The sequence below is a fragment of the Cucumis melo genome, chromosome 12, assembly GCF_025177605.1.
Source record: "Cucumis melo cultivar AY chromosome 12, USDA_Cmelo_AY_1.0, whole genome shotgun sequence".
NCBI classification, from domain to species: Eukaryota; Viridiplantae; Streptophyta; class Magnoliopsida; order Cucurbitales; family Cucurbitaceae; genus Cucumis; species Cucumis melo.
This window is the reverse complement of record NC_066868.1, coordinates 25355881-25376861: the sequence shown is the minus strand read 5'-3', so window position 1 is coordinate 25376861 and position 20981 is coordinate 25355881. Positions and strand designations below refer to the sequence as shown.

Sequence of the window (20981 nt, the reverse complement as noted above, 5' to 3'; positions counted from 1 at the left end):
TTGCATAAGTCACACGGTAACAAAAAGCCTAGACAAACTATAGGCTTCAACGTATAATTAATGCCCTTAGGGTGGGATGTATGCAAGAAATCTACCACGAGTGTTTTGAGATCTAAACTTGGAGTGAACCGTGTGGACTATAATAGTTCGTTCAATGTTTGGTACTTGGTTAAACCAATATGGAAATCAAGAGTTATTTGTACCCTTCATTTTGTTACAAATTTAGTAGTGACTCATTAATCATATAATCACACTTCCTTCCGCTTGAAACATGAAATACTCTAATTAATACATACTAAAATAGTTCGCATAATGTACATTATTGTAATCTATAAACTATGAGTTAAAGTAATGTTTATACGTTTGATTAAATGGTGTGGAATATCATGATCTAGGAGTTCCAAGATCTAAGCACTTGCAGATTTCTCTTTTCACTTGGATTGACATAAATCGCCCTTGTTGTGACCCAACCTACTATGTCTTATATGACTGATTATCTGACTTTGAACTTCTCCGTAGGAGTACTTGTGCTCCCTCCTTTTGAGTTTGATCCCTGATTTCTTCAGATATAATATAAATCGTGTCATCTATCCTGGTGAGGAGAAGGTTGCTTTCAAACCTCCGATTCAAACAGCACAATTACGCCACGGTAATGTGCCTTTGGATGGTCCACACATCTCGAGGTCATGCGCCGATGAGCACATTAAACTATCCTTTGATTTGAATAAATGTGCCAAAAAGACTATAATCCCCGGTTTTCAATTGTTATCAAATGCTAGAGAACGTAAATTTTAAAAACTCGATTTTGTTTTTAAATATTTGATTATTAATTCAAATGTTTACTTAGAGAAGATGAAAACATGGTTAACAAATTGTGAAGAAACAAATACAATTAATTATTTTTTTAAAAAAATCAAACTAAGATTTAAATAGCCCTCAAACAAAATACCTATCCCTTAAAATATTCATTTCCAACCATTTTATTGTAACTTATTGAATCTTAAAATTGTTATATATTAAAAAAAATGGATTATCAATAAAAAATATTCAAAGTTGTTGAGATTTATCCCAAGTAATTCTAAAGAAAAAGAAAAAAGAAACACAGAGCAAACACAAAAATGGTAGTATTTGTAAAAACAACAAAACCTTCACACATATATTTTTACAATGAATGTGTACGACATATATAGATCTCCATTTTTGTAGTCAATGTAAGACTACATTATTAGTGGTGGCATTACCATACGTGTTATGTGTATCATATGCCATGCATTTCCGGCACTAAAATTATTCAAATTTGTACCTCTTATATTGTTTCATGTCAAAGTTTCTGACCATTTAATTTGTACGTACTCCACCTCTTCATAGTAATTAATGTTTGGGAGTAATCAAATCAAGCTTCGCGATTTAATTATTAATTTTGTCACATACGGCAATGAGAGAGAATATGGAAGAAGAAGAAGAAGAGGAATCAATATTTGAATAGTGGAAACACTATTTTTTAAAACACATGCACAGCCAATAATCAGCTTTTGTTCTTTGGTTACTACTAAAACTTACACAACAGAGAGAGTATCTTTTATGAAGATACGATCTCTCAATTTTTTATGAAATATCCAATCCAATCCCATCTCACTCCATTTCGTTTAATCAATGTCCATCTTTGTTTCGTACCCTAAAGTTAATATGCACCGCCCAATTTACGTACACAATCATGTGTGTATTCATATAAAGGCCATGGTCTAAAAAAATATTATATATTTTAAATCACAAAATCTTTTCATATATTTATAAATATAATAAATATCTCATTATAGATAATCAGTGATGTTTTACTATATTTGAAAATAGTACTAAGATTTTACAAACACTCCAAACTTTACCCTTTTACTCTAAGTTACTTATGGACGAGACTCGAAAAACGGTTACCATTTGAACTTAAAAATCAAATCTATCATAAACTAAAGTAAGAAGATTTATGGTACTTGATGGAGGACAATCCTTTCTAATTAATGATATAAGACTGTTTGGATGAAAAGAAAAATAAAACATTGAGAGCTTGTGTTTAATGTAGACAATATATCATATAATTATGGATATCTTTTAGAGTTCATTGTCCCTATTAAAACCCATATACCACATGTCTATTTTATATTCTAAGTCAACTAGACCTTCTAAAAGGGTTTCACATTTGCTGTGAAAATAACGTAGAAAATAGTTGCTAATATTGTTTAAAGATACATTCATAGTTATAGAATTGTTAAAAGTTGCTATATAAGAATTATTGTTGTTGTAGGGTTAACAATATAGTAATTTCGATGGATAGTAATTTTGAGGATAATAATCAAATATATAACAATATTTTAAAAAATTGTAGTCACCTTTTTTACGTCTTTCCCCGTCCGAATGATTCTCTTAAATCCACTAAATCTTGTTTATATCCATATTTACTTGATTCCAAATATTAGTTCAAGAGCACATTGAGTAACTTTTGGGTATGACTGGCAGTAAGAAAGAATGAAAAATCAGTCCCATCTTACTCATGATAAAAGCTCTTTCTTCGGTTGCATTTCTTTTTTCAATCGAAGCTCTTTCTTCATTCAACAGCTTACTCAACCGAGACTGGGCCTAGTCCTCTTCCTCTGTCTCTTTCCTTCACTCCTTTCAGGTTGTGCTAGTTTGTTCTGGCTTTCTTTAGCTAATAGATTCTTATGGATTTTGTTATATTTATAGTTTTAAATATGTGTATATATATATATTAATCTAATTTTTATATTTGCGATTAATAATAAAACAAGAGCAATGTTTAAACAAAAAAAACTTGGGCCTACATGTAGACAAAGTACCACAATGCTATGCATTATTATGGATTATGCGCATTGTGGAATATCCATTATTGTGGGCTCAATTACATCCATCTGGAAATGTCGAGCCCAAAGTCAAGAACTTGGGCTTACATGCTCTGCTAACTCCCTCGCGGGCCGGCCCAGAAAATACCAGCCCGAGGTAAGATCAAGGTGTGGATCTTTTAGAAAAATAAAAGAATGTTACCTCTCCCATTTCTTTTGCTTCCATGATTTCAGCAATATCATATCGATCTCAAATCTCACTAACATGAGGCCTGATGTAGCACCACAATACAATGTGTGTGTTTCTTTAACGAAAAACAAACATAAATTTTAGAAAAAAGAAAACAAAAAGAAAAGGAGTCCTGATTATTTATTTTAAACAAGTTGTATTTTATTTGTTTGCTTAGAAATAGATAACAAGTTGCTTTACTTGTCATTTAAATACACGAGGTCCATTATACACCTAAACACGACAATGTCAAACTTCAATTAATAAAAAAAGAAAGAAAGAAAGAAAGAGAAAGTTTTGTAACTTAAAATGTGACATTTAATGGTTTCCTAATTAGAATTCTTCTCATATATTGAACAGCTTATGATATTGTAAAAATTAACTAAAAAGTTGTGAACATAATTATGATATTGAGCATAATTATTTAGAAATTCCATGATCATACGCCACGAAATCGGGAATCTGAATCAAACGACGTTGTTCTATATTTTTCTTGCACGACCTATTTTGTCAACACCGATACTTTCTCTTCTCTTCTCTTCTCTTCTCTTCTCATCTCTTTTCTTTTTCTTTCTCGAGAAAATCTAGCCCCGAGAAAATTTCATCTAATTTCGGAACTGCGGTTCAATCACTTCTCATTATTTCCGTAAACGGAAATGGATCGGAGGAGACCAGCTAGTCCAGTTTACGCCAGGCAATGGAGTGGCGGCTCCAGCAGCACGGGATCTTCTTCTCCGGTGATGTCGCCGGCTCATCCTCAGTCTCGATTGGGTGCTTCTTCCACCATCAAGCGAGCTCAGAATGTTGCCGCCAAGAAGGCTGCTGAACGTTTGGCTCTGGTAATGGCCAACAGTCATGAACCACCAGAGGACGAGGATGAAGACGATGATCTCAACTTTCGATTCGGTGCTCCACCTCCTCCTCGTACTCACTCCTCTTATCCAACTGTTGTCAATAGTAATAGTACCAATTCGTTTCATACGATTTCGGGTCCAAGGATTAACAGATCTCCATCCCCCGCGGTAATTTCGAGTGTTCCTGACTCGTCTGATTTAATTAGGTGTCTGGTTGATGTCAATTCTCATGATGTTTTGTCTGTGTCGTTATGGATTGGTAGTTGAATTGGGCTTTTCTAGTCTCTACTTTTTCTTTTTTTTTTAGTCATGTTTTATAAGATCTGTGCACTAGTAGCTTGGCTTGTTATGGATTGTTCTAGGATATAATGGAGTTTGTGATCAATTCCCAGGCGGAGCATTTTCCGGCGGTTTTAATTGTTTTAGCATTAGCATGTGGTACACTATCTAACGAGAAGGTGATTGGAATTTCTGGTGTTTTGATTAGTTAGGTCGGAATATCGTAGAGATTGTTCCTCAAGTTCGATCCACATCAACTGGTAGATCCGTGCGTGTGAACCCGAGCGTACCACCGAGTAAACAACCACTTAAAACTCCGGTCTCCATACCTCCAATTGAACCTCCTTCTAATAGGATTGGAGATAGAAGGTTATTATTAAATGGAACCTTCTTTTTTTTTTTTCAAATACATGTGAATAATGGAGCTTATAGTCATGAAAAATAGGGCAGTACAACTTTCTTGTTTAGTTCAACGAACTAGCTATCAGCGGGAAGCTTTTGACAACGTGATGAGGCAGTGTGTTTTACCATTTACTCAATTCCAAATTTTTATGCCAGGTTTGCATCGGATATTGGACAGGCCAATTCCAAAGATGCCGGAGATCAGCGGGAAGCATCGGCACTGCGTGATGAGGTATGGCATTATAAATGTAGAAATCAATTTCTCTTTCTTGCATTAGAAAGATGGCTACTCCATTCGGTTGGAGGAAGCTTTTTCCTCAGTGTATTGACTTCGTCTTTTGATCTATGGAGTCGCACCGTAACTGTCGAGTCAAATGCTCCAAATCTGACTTGGATCTTTTTGCAGCTTGATATGCTACAAGAAGAGAACGAGAATATACTTGAAAAGGTCTGCTTACCATTCCAAGAAAGCTCATGAGTATGAATATCAGTTCCCTCAATATCATGTTCAGTTGATATTTACACTCGAGTTTGTTGGACAGCTTCGACTAGCAGAAGAAAAACGAGAAGAGGCGGAGGCTAGAGCTAGAATGCTAGAGAAACAGGTATTGATTGACCTGTTGATTTTTTTAATTTTGATAATAAGTTGATTAAAAAGTGAAAAATTAGTAAATCATAGTGCTTCAATAGAAAATGATGGCTGTAGGTAATTTAATGGTTACTAGACTGTCCTCTCTTCCGTTATGCTTGACTGCATGTATCTTGAGATGAGATGTTGGTCGGCTAGTTTTATTTTTTATTTTATTTATTTATTTTTTAAACTTCTGCATAGGTAGCCAATTCATTGAATTAAATTTTGCATTTGTTGCAAGATTTTCACATCTCTTTCTGGAATTTTCCGTTTATTGTTTTCCTATTAATACTTTAATAGGTGGCTACTCTCGGAGAGGGTGTGTCCTTGGAAGCTAAATTATTGAGCAGGTATGTTTGCATCCTTCTGGGTTTTCCTTTCTTTATGAAAGTTTCTGTCTTATTGGTTCACACTATTTATTTGTAGGAAAGAAGCAGCCCTGCGTCAAAGAGAGGTATGTTGAGGTCGTAACTGCATAAAGCTTGTAGAATAGGTTTTAAGGAATCAAGTCATTTATATATGGAGGCCTTTACAGTATTAAAAACCTATTTCTAGGAAATGGGCCAAGGCGTCCTTGTTTTTTGTTTTTGTTTTTGTTTTTGTTTTTAATCCTGTCTGCTATTCTTTGTACAGGCTGCACTCAAAGCTGCACAACCAACCAAGGATAGTAGAAACGAAGAACTTGCTGCCCTTCGTTCAGAAATCGAGGTCGAAATCACTACATCTGTTTACATGACTAGTTGAGTGTTTTCAATCTACATCCTGGTTTCAGATGTATGACATTGTAATTATTTTATCAGAACTTAAAAGAGGAGTCAGCGGCAGCTACAGAACAACTCCGAGAAGCAGAGTCTGAAGCAAAGGCTCTTCGTGTAATGACACAGAGAATGGTTTTGACACAGGAAGAGATGGTTAGTGTTTAGCTAAAGAAGCAATATCTACGTTCAGTTGTCTTTTCCTGTGAAACTCTATTTCAATTATATTCATAGTTTAACTTTCTTTTTTCCAGGAGGAGGTTGTTTTAAAGAGGTGTTGGCTTGCTCGCTACTGGGGCTTAGCTGTTCAATATGGTAAGAAACACTTTCTAGAGTATAAATGCCTCATAACATACTTGAGTTTTTTAGGTTCTTTGCTTATTGGGATGATTTGGCAAGATTAAAATTCTATATATTATGAAAGTTTACAACAATAAATTAAAAAGGAAATTCAAAAAGCCCTTGGTGGAGTATTAAGGTGTTCTTGTAAACCCTTTTGGTTTCTGGAGGGGGTACCTTGTCCCTTCCTATATTAGGTTGCTGGTTGGTTTCTTTTTGCAATGAAGTGGTTATCGTTTCTTACAAAATAAATAATCAATTAAAAACATAAGAGAAAAAGGCTCTACTTTTGAAGTAAGGAAGCAAATTCAAAATCATGGAAAGTATTGGTAAGATGACGAGGAAAAGAGGCAGCTGTGGTTGAATTTTGTGAACTTTCACTCTGGTTGAGAGCATTTCAGTTACTGAAAAGGAAGATAAAAGAAGGTAGGTGTTGGATGCAACTGGTTCTTTGGGTAGTTCTTTGTACTCTGTATGCTGTTTGGAAACTTAAATACCTGCCCAGAGAAGTGATCTTCTGGCGTAGTTGATATATTTGGAAGGTTGAAACTCTACTCAGACAAAGATCCCCTTATCTGGAGACTGGGTGTTTGCTCAAGTTTGATCCAGTTCTTGCTTGAAAGTTGAAGAGAATCTCAGTCATTTGTTTCATTGTTCTTATAAGAGAAAAAATTGGTGCCAGTGTTTCAAGGATTCAAGTGTTCAAGGATCCTAGATGTCGCAGTGAAAAACAATGTTCCTTTTTATGCTGTGTTATTCAGTTGGACAAGGAAGCTAGATTATAAATTATTATAGTTTAATATGGTCAAGGGTACTTTATGGGGACTCTGGACGTGAAGGATCGGCACACACTTTTTAAGGAAATCGAGATTTGTGGGAGGAAGGATGTGAAATCATCAAAGTGGGCTGTTGGCTTGCTCTCTCTAATCCTTCTTGAGCCTTTTGTAACAATTTTTGCTTTTTTGTATGATATAATGATTTAATGTTTTTCTTTCCCTTCTGATTATTTATTTCTTAAAATTGTTTACCTTAAGAAAGTTGGGGCTTGAGAGACTTCTTATTTTGATAAGAAACAAATTATATGTATGACATTACAAAAGAATTAGCAAAACTCTTTATGATGTTTTCTTCCCTTGTCCTCCTCTCCTCTCCTGAACTTGTTCATTGATTGTTGATCCTCTTTCTAGTAATTTTGTATAGAACGTGAATGACTTTTTTCTTTCCCGAAGAGATTTTGAATGCCAATTATCTCCCTTGGTCCTTTTTCCCTCCTATTTTTCATTTATGTTCTCTAAAGTACAAGGTTTTCTTTTAATAATTTTACTTCTAGACCGCTTGTATATGCTGCAAGAATTTGTCTTCTTTTATAGTGTTTTTGTTTTTGGGTCTCTCACCCCTGATTTGCTTATTTTCAGGCATATGTGCGGATATAGCAATCTCAAAACATGAGTATTGGTCTTCTTTAGCTCCTTTGCCGTTTGAAGTTGTAATTTCTGCAGGACAAAAAGCTAAGGAGGAGCCTGAAGGTTGATTCAACTGTTGGCTCTTGTTGTTTTATATGCAATGCGTTTATCTAGTCCTCACTACTTGATTAATAAAAATAATGTTGGGCATCAATGTTTCAGGTCGAAATGATCAAGATAGGAGTAAGCTCATCCAGGACATAAATGATCTCTCTGGGGAAGGAAATATTGAGAGTATGCTTTCAGTCGAAATGGGATTGAGAGAATTAACATCTCTAAAGGTTTTCATTTTCCAACTTCGTTGTTGTTTCTATTTCTCTCTTGCTTATATACCCTCTGGTTACGTCTTTGTGTAAACCATAGTATTCTCTATGATAGCTATAATAATCACACTATCTGTTATTTCTTTTTGTATTCCCTGAGTTAGATGCGAATAACAGCTCTTTGCAGCTCGATCATTCTGCTGTATCCTTGCTATTGATATGCCCTTGTGTTAGTCTTTCTCTCAAAATCCTTCATTATTGCACAGGTTGAAGATGCAACTGTGCTTGCATTGGCACAACATAGGCGTCCGAGTTTGATTCATCAATCAGGTTGTCAGTTTTTTTCCCACTTATGTTTAGAGTTTCTATTGTCTTCCAAACTTCCTGAACAATTGCAATTCCAGTTTATTTAGATATTTTGAAAATTAATTATTTTTGTTACTTTTTTATGTATTACTATTTTAAATAATCAGAGGTCCGTTCACTTTTTATGTCTATCTTTAGATGGACGATTACTTATATGTCATCTTGGTCACCGACTAAGCAAATATTTTAGAATCAGAACCTCAAGAATTAGTTTAAAGCTTTAGTTTGATTTGCAATTATTACAAACTAAATGATTTGTCAATTGAATCAAATAGGACAGGTACACATAAAGTTGCTTATTTTCTTTCGTTTTTATAATCACAGATTCAAAAGCACCTGCTGATCCGAAGTTTTCTGAGGCTTTTGGTAAGTTGACTGCTGCACCTTATGCACTACAATCATTAGACGTTTAGGAGATCAAAAGCGCAGCCAGATCTTTGTATTAGGCTGTTTGTTATTTTATGGTTGGTGGTCGAAGGAAAAGATTCTAAGGGTTTTGGACATGATATGCTTGATGAATCATAAAATTAAAAGGGTATAGGAGACAATTGACATTGACTTGATGGATCAATCTTGATTGAGTTTATGTACGAAATGTTACTCCAAGTGTAGGTATAATGCATAGGTTAAAACGAGAGGTAGACACTCTGTCAGGTGCGTTTTGACTTGACAATTTATCTATATTCTTTCATAGGCGACCCTGTATCTTGCTTATTACTCTATTCTCTCACTTCTTTCTTTCACTTTCATTTTCTGTCTTCTTTCTTTTGCATACATTTTCTCTCACTAACCTCTCCCTACATACATTTTATTTCTCATTTATTTTTTATTTTTTAATTTAACGGTTTTCGTTTTAGTAAATTGTCAATTTTAGAAGTATTTGTTATAGAAATCATTTAAAAAGTGTTTTTAGTTAAATTTAAAAAAAATCTAAAATATTAGAACCGAATCATCAAGCAATTTATTATTAAGCACTTCACTTAAAAACACCCTCTCACAAGAAGAAATGTTGAAGCTGATGGTTTTACGGTCCAACTCACGCCTAAGAACTCAATAAGAAGAAAGATGGGATAAAAAAAGGAGTGAAAGTTTCTGTAACTAGTTATTTCATGATTGAACTTCTCTCTTTGCAGAACTAAGTGAAGCTGAGGCTGAAGATGTTCTTTTTAAGGAGGTAGTTTCATCTGTCTCATCTTTCTTCTTGTTGTTGGTGACGAGGAATTGAGGATTATTTAGTTTTGTGCTATGTGAACCTCCTACTTTTGTTTGTCCTTTTGCGATTTACATTACACTATTATTAGGTGTTTGGAACACCTTTGGAGAAAAATGTTCCTTTTGTAAATAAAATTGATTTTTTTTATTGGCACCTTTGAAAAAATTAATAATCTAAAGTGGGTTTAATATAGTTTATTAAATGGTTTTAGAAAAATCCTAATAAGTAAGTTGTTAAAAAATTGAATTAATTTAACAACCTTTTTTCGAAGAAACCCTTAAGAGATAGATTATTGAAAAAGGTTTGTTTCTTGTTCCCCAAAAAAAGAAAAAAGAAAAAGAAATGGAAGTCCTCAAAATATGTGGTAAGAAATTGACAGAATCATTTCTGAATACAGTGCATCCAAGCAAAATTGTCGTTTAAAATAATTTTGATGATGCAAGATATAGTAACATTCGTATTGAAATCTTTTCTCAAATGTGAATAAATTAGAAGGTGTTCCGAATAGACCTTTATCTCTTTGGTGAAAAAATGTGGAAACTCCGGTGCTTTCAACTAATATTTGATATTGTTTGCTTTTACAGCCTATGGCATATTTTCTTTTCTTTTCTTTTTTTTTTTTCTGTAAGATTTTCATATTTCATTTCTAAGTCTAAAGTTATTATCCTGTTAAGTATCCTAGATTAATGTAAATTATCTGTTCAACTTTTATGAACTACTTTACATACCCGTATCTTGGCATCCTGGCAATTGTTTGCCCCTACAAAAATGGGCGTTGTGCATTTTTGGTTTAACTTAAGTCTGTATGAGTCAGACTTGCAAAATTTTGGTTTCGAAATTGACGGAGTTTGAAAACTTATTTAGGCTTGGCTTACGTACTTTTGGAGAAGAGCCAAGGCATATGGCGTGGATGAGGATGTTGCAGATGAGCGGCTCCAGTTTTGGATCAGCCGTAGTGGACAGCCTCCAACTTCACATGATGCTGTGGATGGTACGGTTCATATCTTCCATTTCCAGTTTGATATCTTTGCGTTTTGGATAGCTTTTCTAGTCTTGTATTTGAATTAATCTATTGCTTTTTCTATTTTTATTATGGTATCTATACAAATTAGCTTCCTTATCAATGTATTACCGACATTTCTGCAACTGCATAAAATTTCATAAAACACTGGAGTTGCCCTTTTACCCACACAAGAAGTGGAATTCCTATCCTTAGGAAAAAAAAGGATTCAAAAAGGCAACGCTTAGTATAGCCTTTCTAAAACCATCTCATATGGGGATTCAACTACATTATATATTATTTTTAAAAGCCAACAAGTGATCTAATCTTCATGTTGGACTGGTTTGAGTTAGGCCTAGCACACATGTGCCATATGTAAGCCGCCCTCTAACCCTATTAACACCTTCAATAACGATATTTCTCTCAACAATGAGAGTAGACGTAGCCAACACATTGTTAGTGAACCACGTTAAGTTTGTGTCACTTTCTTCCATCTTTTTTCTTTGCTTGTCAATTTCGATCTCTTATAACACATCAATATAGCCAGTTGTACTCTATCTAAAAAGATGATAAATATAGATGTAATTTGTTCGTCTCAAAGCTTCAGATTATGCTGGAATGTATCTTATATTCCATAAGCATAACTCTTTATAACTTCATGAAATAGCTTAAAGTTTCATATCCTTTGGCAGTTGAACGAGGGCTTGTAGAGCTGAGAAAGCTTGGAATAGAACAACAGCTTTGGGAGGCATCTCGAAAGGAAATTGATCAATCTTCTGCATTCTCACTCAGTAATCACAAATCTGCAAAAGACTTGGACACCTTATCCTGAAAGATCGCTCGCATTTATACGGACTCAAATGTCAGTTTTTTTCTTCTTCTTTTTTGCAACAAATTTTCTCTACCACCTTTCTTCTACTTTGACCCTGTTTTGCCCAGAGTGGATGCACATTATTTTATATCCTTGTGCCTTGTGTGATATTCTGTTACATCAACCCCCTCAACTGAGAGTTTATAGTGAAATGTTATTTTAGAGTGCCTCGTGCCTTGTATGATAGATAGACTTCATTCCCAATTCTTTTACCCAAAAAGTTCAATTTATTTTTTTACAAGTTTAGTTCTCTATTATAATTATTTAAGTCTCCAATTTGGGCTTTTCCCCCTCGAAAAACATAGATTGAGAAGGGGAAAGAAACGAATACAAATTCTTTAATTTAACTTCTTTTCCCCTTCATTATTTCTCTCAGGCGCGGTCTGTAAGAACAATAGCTTAGGAGGTGTTTAATCCACTGGGTTAGTGAGAAATTATGGGAGTTTTGCCACAATTTATGGAGGTCTGGTGATCCAGTGTTCATTGATAAAAATGATATATAATTGGTATAATTTTGGATTTAATTTTACTTTGATTGTAACCATTTTGTTTTTAAATTAAGACTATTTTTTTTAATCACTTACTCTAGTTTGTATCAATTTTACGTAGAAAAATTGTATTCTTAGTGTAATTTCAAAAACAAACAAAAAACGAAACGGTTACCAAATGGGACGATAGTTACTTGTTTATATTATTTCAAACTCTATCTAAAGATTCTTTTTGTCTGGCCAAGGATTTAGTTTAATAAAAAAATCTTGTAGATTTCAAAAAACTAGAAAACTATGAATACTTGTACCCATCCATAAATTTACCACTCAGTGTATTGAATGCACTAACTGTCCAACTTTTGGTAGGTTTTTTTTTTTTTTTTTTTTTTTTTTTTAAATGATGTTAACCATTAATCATGCAAAAAGGAAAAGGCAAGAGCCAAGGCAAAGACACACATGGGGAGTGTAAGCCACAGACACACACCAATGTTTGCATTTGAGCAATCAGTAGATCCATCATTTTCAGTGAATATGGTTTTTGGTATACAATGAAGTCAACATTTATTATTAAAATAATTAAACCAAACAAAAGGCCATCTCTCCTATCTCAATGGCTGCTCTCCATTTTCTGACTTCACGAGCTTGCTCCACTCATATTAATGGCTGCCTTTGTTTCTGCTACTCTCATTTATTATCCTTTGTCCCCCTTCCTTTCAGCTGAACCCTCCTCAATTTTTGAATCTAATATCTCACCCCCCCCCCCCCATCTCCCCCATTCAATTTTTGTACTTTCAACTCCCCAAATTTTACTCTTGAAGCCCCCCCAATGTGGTTTTCTCTCTTAAAAGAGGGAATTTTTCTATTTCAGTTCCCATTTATTGTTTGAGAAACAGAGAATGAATGGTAAAAAAGCAAAAAAGAAACGGAGGGATAATCGATGGGATTTTGATTTGGGGGAGGGGGAAAGAGTGTATACTTAGTAGGTGCGGTGAAAACTGAGGGTTCACGAGATGCATGGCTCCTACTTTATTAGTGTCATCCATCTAACTTAATTTTATTCCTAGCTTTCAAAGATTATTGTTGCCCTCTCCCCAACGACTGTTCTTCGATCACTTTGCTTTAATGTGGCTACTCATCGTAATCGCTGTAAATTAATTTGATAGCACATTCGTCTCATAATTTAACTGTGAAAAGATTGTTTAGTTACATTGTAACGACTTCTCATTGAATAATTTCTCTTTGCTAATGATTTTCTTCTTTTCTTCTCTTGTCTAAAGTTTTCTTGATAAAAACTCTTAAAATTAAGGATTTGTAAGACATTGCATCATTTGTGGTGTGTGATTTATTTAATTAAAATAAATTCAAACATAGATATAATTATTGTCTTGGAATTAAGATAACCACTTAGAGATGTTTGGGACGCTGAATTGGTTATTATAGTTAATAGTCGATATTTGAAGTATAGACTATTTTAGTTTGAATTACTAATGAGAAGATAGAATATTAATTATTAGAGTCAAACAATGAGATAATTTAAATTTTGTATTGTTCTTTTTTAGATCGGAAGCTTATATTTGTCCTACTTCTAACATATTTCAAACAAAAATTTCTTGTAATGTGAAAAAGTTGAAAATTGCAATATTTAACCTAAACAAAACACTTGTAAAATATTTCAAAATGCTTTTTGAGCTAGCACATAATTAAATGATCTTCACTCAAGAGAGCTTAATTATTTCCTAGTACTATACTCACAACACTTTTTTTTCTTCAAAGTCATAAATTCACTATATTATCATTAATTCATTTGCTTAATTGATTGCAATCAAACAATTTAAAAAATGGTTTTCAAAAGTATTTTATAAGCCTAAATTTGTATCAAAATTCTAGTGTACATGTTTGGTCTACGTATTTATGGGGACGTGTCTAATAAAGTTTGTGAATTTTATAAAATAAAGTATCAAATACGTTCACAAAATTTAAAATGTATCTAAGTAGTTTTTTTTAAGGGTGAGTATGACGACCAAAAAATTAAGTTGAACAATCAAAACTTCTAGTCGATCTTCTCTGTTTGATGTCTAAATCGGTTTGAACATTTAATAGATCGATTATTGTCAATTCAGTGGTAGTTTAGTTAGAAAAGTGACTCGATGCATACCCTAATTTTTGTTTTCTATAAAAATATGTGTATGTATATATAAAGAAAAGATTCACCTGAAAAATACTACTAAGAAAAGAAAGAAATATAGGGAATAGAAGAGTGGACCTAAGATGAAAAGTTCTGTATTAGTTAGAAGCAAATTAGTGTAACGGTCAGTCATTGTTTGTTTCCCCAAAATTTCATAAAAATCCAAAAACAGAGAGATGCTTTCTGCTTTCTTCTCCTCTCTTTCGCCTCATTTCAATTCTCATCAAAAATAACAAACCCTATCAATAACATAACACCCAAACTGATAAAATAAAATAAAATGACAAAATTTTATAAAAAAAAGATATTTAATTGTCTATTATCATATTATTTTGATCTATTGTTGTTTATAAGGTGATATTTTTTTTATATTTTATAAATATTTTTATTTCGATAGTAAAATAAAAGATAAAAAAAAAAAAAAAGAATAAACAAAAAGATAATGCCCTTTTCATTCTGCAACCTTTCCTCTTTCCTTTCAATTTTTTTTCTCCATCTTCTTCTTTAAACTTTCTCTCTCATTTTCCTCTCCACCTCACTGCACTTATCTCTTTCTGTCAGTTTTCCTCCATTTCTTTTCCCATTCCCAATAAACTCTTTTCCAAACCTAAACCTCCAAAAAAAATAAAAATAAATAAAGAGGTACTCTTCAACCTCATCATACTCATCACCTTCTGCTTCACCATGCTTTCCAGAGTTGGGAACGTTCTTTGGATGGAAAATCGCGAGGATGAGGATTCGTCTTCCTGGACTAAAAACAACAACGACCACAACCATCTCAACCACCCTGTTAATTGCTCTGTTTTGAACAACAAAGACGAAATCACCTCTCTCTCTACCTTCAAATCCATGCTTGAGGTTGAAGACGACTGGTGTATCTCTGCTAATGCTCTCCATAACCATAACCACCACACCGACATCAATGACATTACCTTCTCTCAAAATTTCACCGACCCACCTGATAATTTGTTGCTCCCCCCTGGAGATTCCTCCTCTTCTTGTTCCCCTTCTTCTTCTGTGTTTAATAACATTGACCCATCTCAATTGCGTTTCTTCTTGCCTCCAACTCGCACTTTGTCTTCACTTCATAAGGTAGTTTCTAACAACCCTTTAGACCATGGCTTCGATTTGGGAGCAGAGGTTGGGTTTCTTGACGTCCAAGCTTCAAATGCTTCGACTCTGCTCAACGATGGAGGTGGGTTATTAACTGGGTTCACTGATTTAAGCCCAACTAGTCAGATGAACACTCCTAATTTGTGCTTGGGTTCTCAATTGACAGCACAAAACGTGGCCCCAATGGGTGACAATTGTTCGGGATTAGCGGGATTTCAGAGTTTTGATGAGAATTTGGGAAATGCTCTGCTTTTGAATCGGTCTAAGCTTTTGAGACCACTTGAATCTTTTCCCTCAGTGGGAGCTCAGCCGACTCTTTTCCAGAAGAGGGCTGCTCTAAGGAAGAGTTTAGCTGATAAGGGAAGCAATTTGGGGGTTTTGAGCCCCGATGGCGGCTGGTTCTCAAATAGGATTGAAGGAGGCATTGGGAAAAATGAAATGGGTGACGAAAATGGGAAGAAGAGGAAAATGATTTATGCAGATGAATTGCAAGATACTAGCATTGACACATCCCGTTTCAATTACGATTCTGATGACTTTACCGAGAATACTAACACTAAATTGGATGAGAGTGGTAGAAATGTTGGAAATACATCTAACGCCAATAGTACAGTAACCGGCGGCGACCAGAAGGGGAAGAAAAAAGGACTTCCAGCGAAGAATTTGATGGCCGAGAGACGCCGGAGGAAGAAGCTCAATGATAGGCTGTACATGCTGAGGTCCGTTGTTCCAAAAATCAGCAAAGTAAGAATGAATTTCTTGGCATTATCTTTGTTTCTCGCTAGTTTCATATATTTGTATTTCACGTGATATTCTCGCATTCTCAGATTCACAAGATCATAAGAACATCCCCCCTTTCTTTTAAATAAAAGCCTCGTTTTTTAACTGCTGCAAAATTGCTTCAAATTCATATAACTGATTGCAACTATTCCACATCTTTGGTATTTCTATATTTCATAAATGGACATGTGGGTGATGCGCGAATATAGGCCACGAATGTTTTAAGTCCACTAGTAAAGAATGTTATTCTTTTGTCTTGCTAACAAGAAACAGAGACTTTGAAAAATATGGCTTGTCCTCCTTCTCTTCGTTCTCATTCTCATTCCTAATTGAGTTCCGATAACGCTCTGTTTCCCTCAACCGTCTGCGTCAATCGTGTTAGTATTCATTTGGATTCTCAGTTTGAGATTTTCAAATTTGGTTTCTAATGAAGAAGTATAGGTTAGTCTCATTTACACTTGCGCATAAATTTTCATTTTGTCATGCTCTCTGTTTAAACTTGTTTATCTCTATGCTTCCTTTCCCCCACTCCCTATCAATATGGACAAAAGGATCTATACTTGGACGATGCACTGTTTGGTTGTAAGTTAGCCTTCTCAATTATCAATGAACAGAGTTGGGAAAGGTGAAAACAGCTCTCATGTACTTTCTTTCTTTTGGATCTACATATTAAAGGAATATTCCAAGAGGTTCATATTGTTTTAGCACAGGAGGTGTTGATTAGAACACACACCTGTTGGTCTTTGACATACATTGAGCTAAGTTTACTTTGACATCTCTGAGAGATTCTTGTAATCATGTATGTAAGAATTTGTTAGAAAGTTGCTTTCAAGGTTCTGTATTCTTTTCACTGTTCTGCTTCTTAGAGTTAAACATAATACAACGTAATGTAAATTTTTCCCCTTGGTAATTACTAGATGGATAGAGCTTCAATTCTTGGAGATGCGATTGAGTACTTGAAGGAATTACTGCAAAGAATCAACGACCTCCATAATGAATTGGAGTTTTCCCCTTCTGGGGCTGCCTTGACGCCGGGCGCAAGCTTCCATCCCTTGACTCCAACACCACCAAGCCTCTCGAGTCGTATAAAGGAGGAGCTTTGTCCTAGCTCATTTCCCAGCCCAAACGGCCAACCTGCAAGGGTAAATAAATTCCTTATCCTGGAACAACTTTCCTTTGCCCTTCAAATGATCCATGACTCTAGCATTTTGCAATTGTATGATTTGCTATGACCATGTCATGAAGAAACACATTGATGGTATTACTGTACTAATAGGTCGAAGTTAGAGTACGAGAAGGACGGGCAGTAAATATACACATGTTTTGTGGTCGCCGACCGGGTCTCTTGCTCTCTACAGTTAGGGCATTAGATAATCTTGGATTGGACATCCAGCAGGCTGTGATTAGCTGCTTTAATGGTTTTGCTATGGACATATTTCGAGCAGAGGTGAGAGATTCTGTTTTGACATTCAATTCTTTTATTTACCATTTATTCATGCGTACTCGATGACATGACTTGACCCTTAAGACTTTGACTGATAAAGAGTACATATTTTTCAGCAATGCAGCGAAGGTCAAGATGTCCATCCTGAGCAAATAAAAGCAATATTATTGGATTCAGTTGGCTTCAATAGTGCTACATAAATATCTGCTAGACAAGTAAAGAATGCTTGTCCTTTGACAAACTGAACCATTTCAATCATAATTTACCTTGCTTTTTTTTTTCTTCTTAGGCTGAGTTCTCTGTTGTTCATCAAGTAATTGACTCCATTGTTGACTCAGAAGTAAAATCTTCTGGAATATTATATGCATTGACTTGCTCTTGAGATGATTGTCACAATTTAAAGTTTCGGTTTGTGTAACTATTCCATGTTTCAGAAAGAGGTCGTAACTTGATAATCTCATCCTTGTGAATCATCACTTATCAAAAAATTAGATAATTTCACTATGTTTTCATCCATCATGGTTGAGCACACCCAACTTCATCCCTACATCAGCTCCGACTCGATATCGCAGCTGCTCGAAATATATATTAATAAGATGAATTGGTTCTTTTTTCCAAGAAAAAAAAGCAAGAGAGAGAGGGAGAGGGCTGAACCATTCTAATCAGTGCAGAACTAGGATTAAATTTGCACGATGGACATGATTTATGACTTCATAATATCAAACTATTGAGCACTTACCAGTCTTAACTATAAAACTGTTCTGTCGATGTACAAAGAGCAATTTCCTGTTTGCAACGAAAACTACTAACAAACATTAAACCTCACGCTTTTTGACAATATCAAATGCCTAAAGCAAAACCAAAATACATGTTTCTACACTTGGGCCACTTCAATGGATTGCATGATACCGAAGCTTATACTTTGAATCAGAAGAACTCTATACGCCCATATCATGCGAAAATGGTTTTACCAATTAGTATAACCAAGAAACGGAAAAATATCACAAGCTATTGCGCTTGCTTGTTGGTACGCACACTTGTTAACTAGAGATCTGCCAGATGGGAGATGTGATTAGGCTTCAGCAATATGCACGGCACCTCTATCTCTATCATCCTTTTTTGGTGCCTTTTTACGCTTTCTTTCACTTTGAGGCTCTTTTGCCTTTAGATCATTGCAGATGGATGTTAATATGGCAGCTAAATGCTCGTTTCTATGGGCTGAGACCAAAATGAAGCAAAAGCGAAGAGGAATAGGCAATTAGGTACTAATTCAAGTCTGTTGCATATGGACTAAATATAACTAGACTAATTACAACAAGTAACAACTTGGGAATTGGACACGCTAACCTGTTAGTATTACATCTTCTGTATTTACCGATTTCCGACCAGCATGTTGAGCAAATAACTCAAGGTCCTTCGCCAACTGTTCTGCTACAAAATTTATCAATCCGTTATCTCATTGCAACACTAATCATAAAACCAAATCAAACACAAATATGACAGAATTATCTTCTTTCCTTGCTGGTTAGACGGAACTACAATTATTGCAAGAGAGTGACAAAATTTTGTTTTCCTCGCATGAATTGTACCATTGACATTTAATATGTTATCCCTGTGACTACAAACATAAGCATGACCCTATACCAAGCTATGAACTTAAGGTCCAGTTGAACCTTTGTAAATCTACCAAATCATTCCTGCATTTGATGAAGGAATACACTAATTTCATCCATATGATATAAGTATACGTTTACTTCTTTTAGACAACGAAAGAATAGAATATATAACGAGAAAAATAAAGAAGTCAGAAAACAGACTTTTTTTTAAAGGAGACAAGCTTTTTTATTAAATAGAACTCAAAGTAAAAAAGGATTATACAACAAGAAAAATAAAGAAGTTAGAAAACAGACTTGAAGCTAATATATTATATATAAATTAAAATAATAAGATCGAAAAACAAATCTAGTCCCATACTTTCAGTTGTCCAATTTTAGTCCTGTAAGTTTAATAAATCTTAAATTCTGGGGACGTTCGGATTGACTTTTTAAGTGTTTATAAGGGCAAAAAAAGTGTTTAAAACACTTAACAAGTCAATCAAAATTGACCCCTTAGTTTCTCAAAGTTAATTTTTGCCAAAATTGATCAAATAATAACAATAATTTTCATACAATGTGAATTACAATGTGAATATATTTTCAAAACTTATGGTAAAAAATGCTGTAGATAACAAACAGTTTTAAGCCGCAAAGTAATAACTATATGTCTTCCTTGAGGCAAAAGCACAAAATCTAAGTTAAAAGATTAGCGCCATTTTTGGTTCCTAGGGGTCTTACACCGCTTCTACCTAAGGCATATGTTCCCACAAGAGCACGACGAGAGTTAAGGCTTTACAACTAACATGATCACTGTAAGGTGCAATTCCGAAGGTAAGAAGAAACATTCATATGAACTATAAGAACGTCTGATTAGAATCCAAAAGTATCGTGCACATTCATTCCTTCAGTTATCACAATAGTCTCTCTCCATCATTTGTTGATCTAGAAACTTCTCTCTAAGTTAATTTTTACTGTCTTAAACTTGACCAAAGTAATGCAGTTTCCTTCCACCTAGGTCACACAACTTAACAACAAAGCACAGAGAGGCGTCCTAACAAACCGAATGCATGCTAAAGAGTAAAGAAATATATAGTTGAAATCACAAATAAGGTACCTAAAATTGACGGAAGCACAGGTAGAAGAGAAGAAAAATTAAAAGAATTAGCAATTAGATTATGAACATGATGAAGAATGAAAATACAAATCGCTGAAAATAACATTGCAGACTCAAAACAGGCAGAAAAGCGAGGTAAACAAACTTGTAAATTTGAATGCTAAATCCGCAACACAAGTCATCACGGGTTCAGAAATTTCCATGCCGCTTTTATTCGCTGCAAAACAAAACAAACCAAACCGTTGGACAAAAGAGTAAGACAAACAAAAAGTAAGAAAAGATGGAATTAGCATTAAGTAATCGGGGGAGGAGATGAGGTTAACCTTCAGCTTCAGCAATAGAAATGGTGGAGAGCCGGAACCTGTCCCTCAATAGTTCGGATGCGGAGTCGTCTTCTTCCATTCTAGTTTCCATTGCAGAGCAGAGGCTTTACCTTTTTCCATTTCGCATTTATTTCCCTCCACGAATGCCTCTGACGACGTGACGGGGAATGGGATGGCCTTAAACGAATCGTTTCACTATTTTCTTTTCATTTGTTTTTCTCTCTCTCTATTTTGTCCTAATAAAAATTAGAATAAAATAAATATTTACACACAAGTTTCAATTCTTTCACTTCACATCATGCAATTAGTCATTACAAGTTATGACAAAGAGGCAATTTCAATATGTTATAATGACTTTATTAAATTATTCTCGATTTAATAAACTTCTTTCTCCCTCCGATTTCGATAAGATATTTATAACGTTG

The 20981-nt window shown here is 34.6% G+C and overlaps 3 protein-coding genes across 6 annotated transcripts; 2 read left to right on the top strand and 1 right to left on the bottom strand.

Annotated features, from left to right (window-relative positions):
• Positions 1-3542: 3542 nt before the first annotated feature.
• LOC103484657 (coiled-coil domain-containing protein SCD2) lies at positions 3543-12215 on the top strand. 2 transcript variants are annotated; one of them, XM_008441860.3, is made up of 18 exons: positions 3543-4100; positions 4420-4580; positions 4770-4845; positions 5020-5061; positions 5156-5218; positions 5545-5594; positions 5671-5698; positions 5878-5952; positions 6045-6155; positions 6254-6314; positions 7754-7864; positions 7964-8082; positions 8331-8394; positions 8755-8796; positions 9564-9604; positions 10508-10634; positions 11336-11505; positions 11891-12215. In XM_008441860.3, the coding sequence occupies exons 1-17, from the start codon at positions 3735-3737 to the stop codon at positions 11473-11475; spliced, it is 1677 nt and encodes a 558-aa protein (XP_008440082.1). In that variant the 5' UTR covers positions 3543-3734; the 3' UTR covers positions 11476-11505; positions 11891-12215. The 2 variants fall into 2 exon arrangements, with proteins under 2 accessions (XP_008440082.1, XP_050936055.1); XM_051080098.1 differs by lacking the exon at positions 11891-12215 and having other exon boundaries at positions 3567-4100; positions 11336-11700.
• Positions 12216-14633: 2418 nt separating this feature from the next.
• Positions 14634-17942, top strand: LOC103484672 (transcription factor ICE1-like). Of its 2 annotated transcripts, XM_017044396.2 has the most exons (5): positions 14634-15382; positions 15467-16044; positions 16998-17222; positions 17357-17527; positions 17641-17942. In XM_017044396.2, the coding sequence occupies exons 1-5, from the start codon at positions 14872-14874 to the stop codon at positions 17722-17724; spliced, it is 1569 nt and encodes a 522-aa protein (XP_016899885.2). In that variant the 5' UTR covers positions 14634-14871; the 3' UTR covers positions 17725-17942. The 2 variants fall into 2 exon arrangements, with proteins under 2 accessions (XP_016899885.2, XP_008440093.2); XM_008441871.3 differs by having other exon boundaries at positions 14650-16044.
• A 284-nt stretch (positions 17943-18226) lies between these two features.
• LOC103484694 (protein MHF1 homolog) lies at positions 18227-20724 on the bottom strand. Of its 2 annotated transcripts, none has more exons than XM_008441920.3 (4): positions 20557-20724; positions 20379-20450; positions 18872-18955; positions 18227-18742 (listed from the first exon to the last, which is right to left on the bottom strand). In XM_008441920.3, exons 1-4 carry the CDS (start codon positions 20645-20647, stop codon positions 18597-18599), a joined length of 393 nt encoding a protein of 130 aa, XP_008440142.1. In that variant the 5' UTR covers positions 20648-20724; the 3' UTR covers positions 18227-18596. The 2 variants fall into 2 exon arrangements, with proteins under 2 accessions (XP_008440142.1, XP_008440159.1); XM_008441937.3 differs by having other exon boundaries at positions 18872-18952.
• Between the last annotated feature and the right edge of the window lie 257 nt (positions 20725-20981).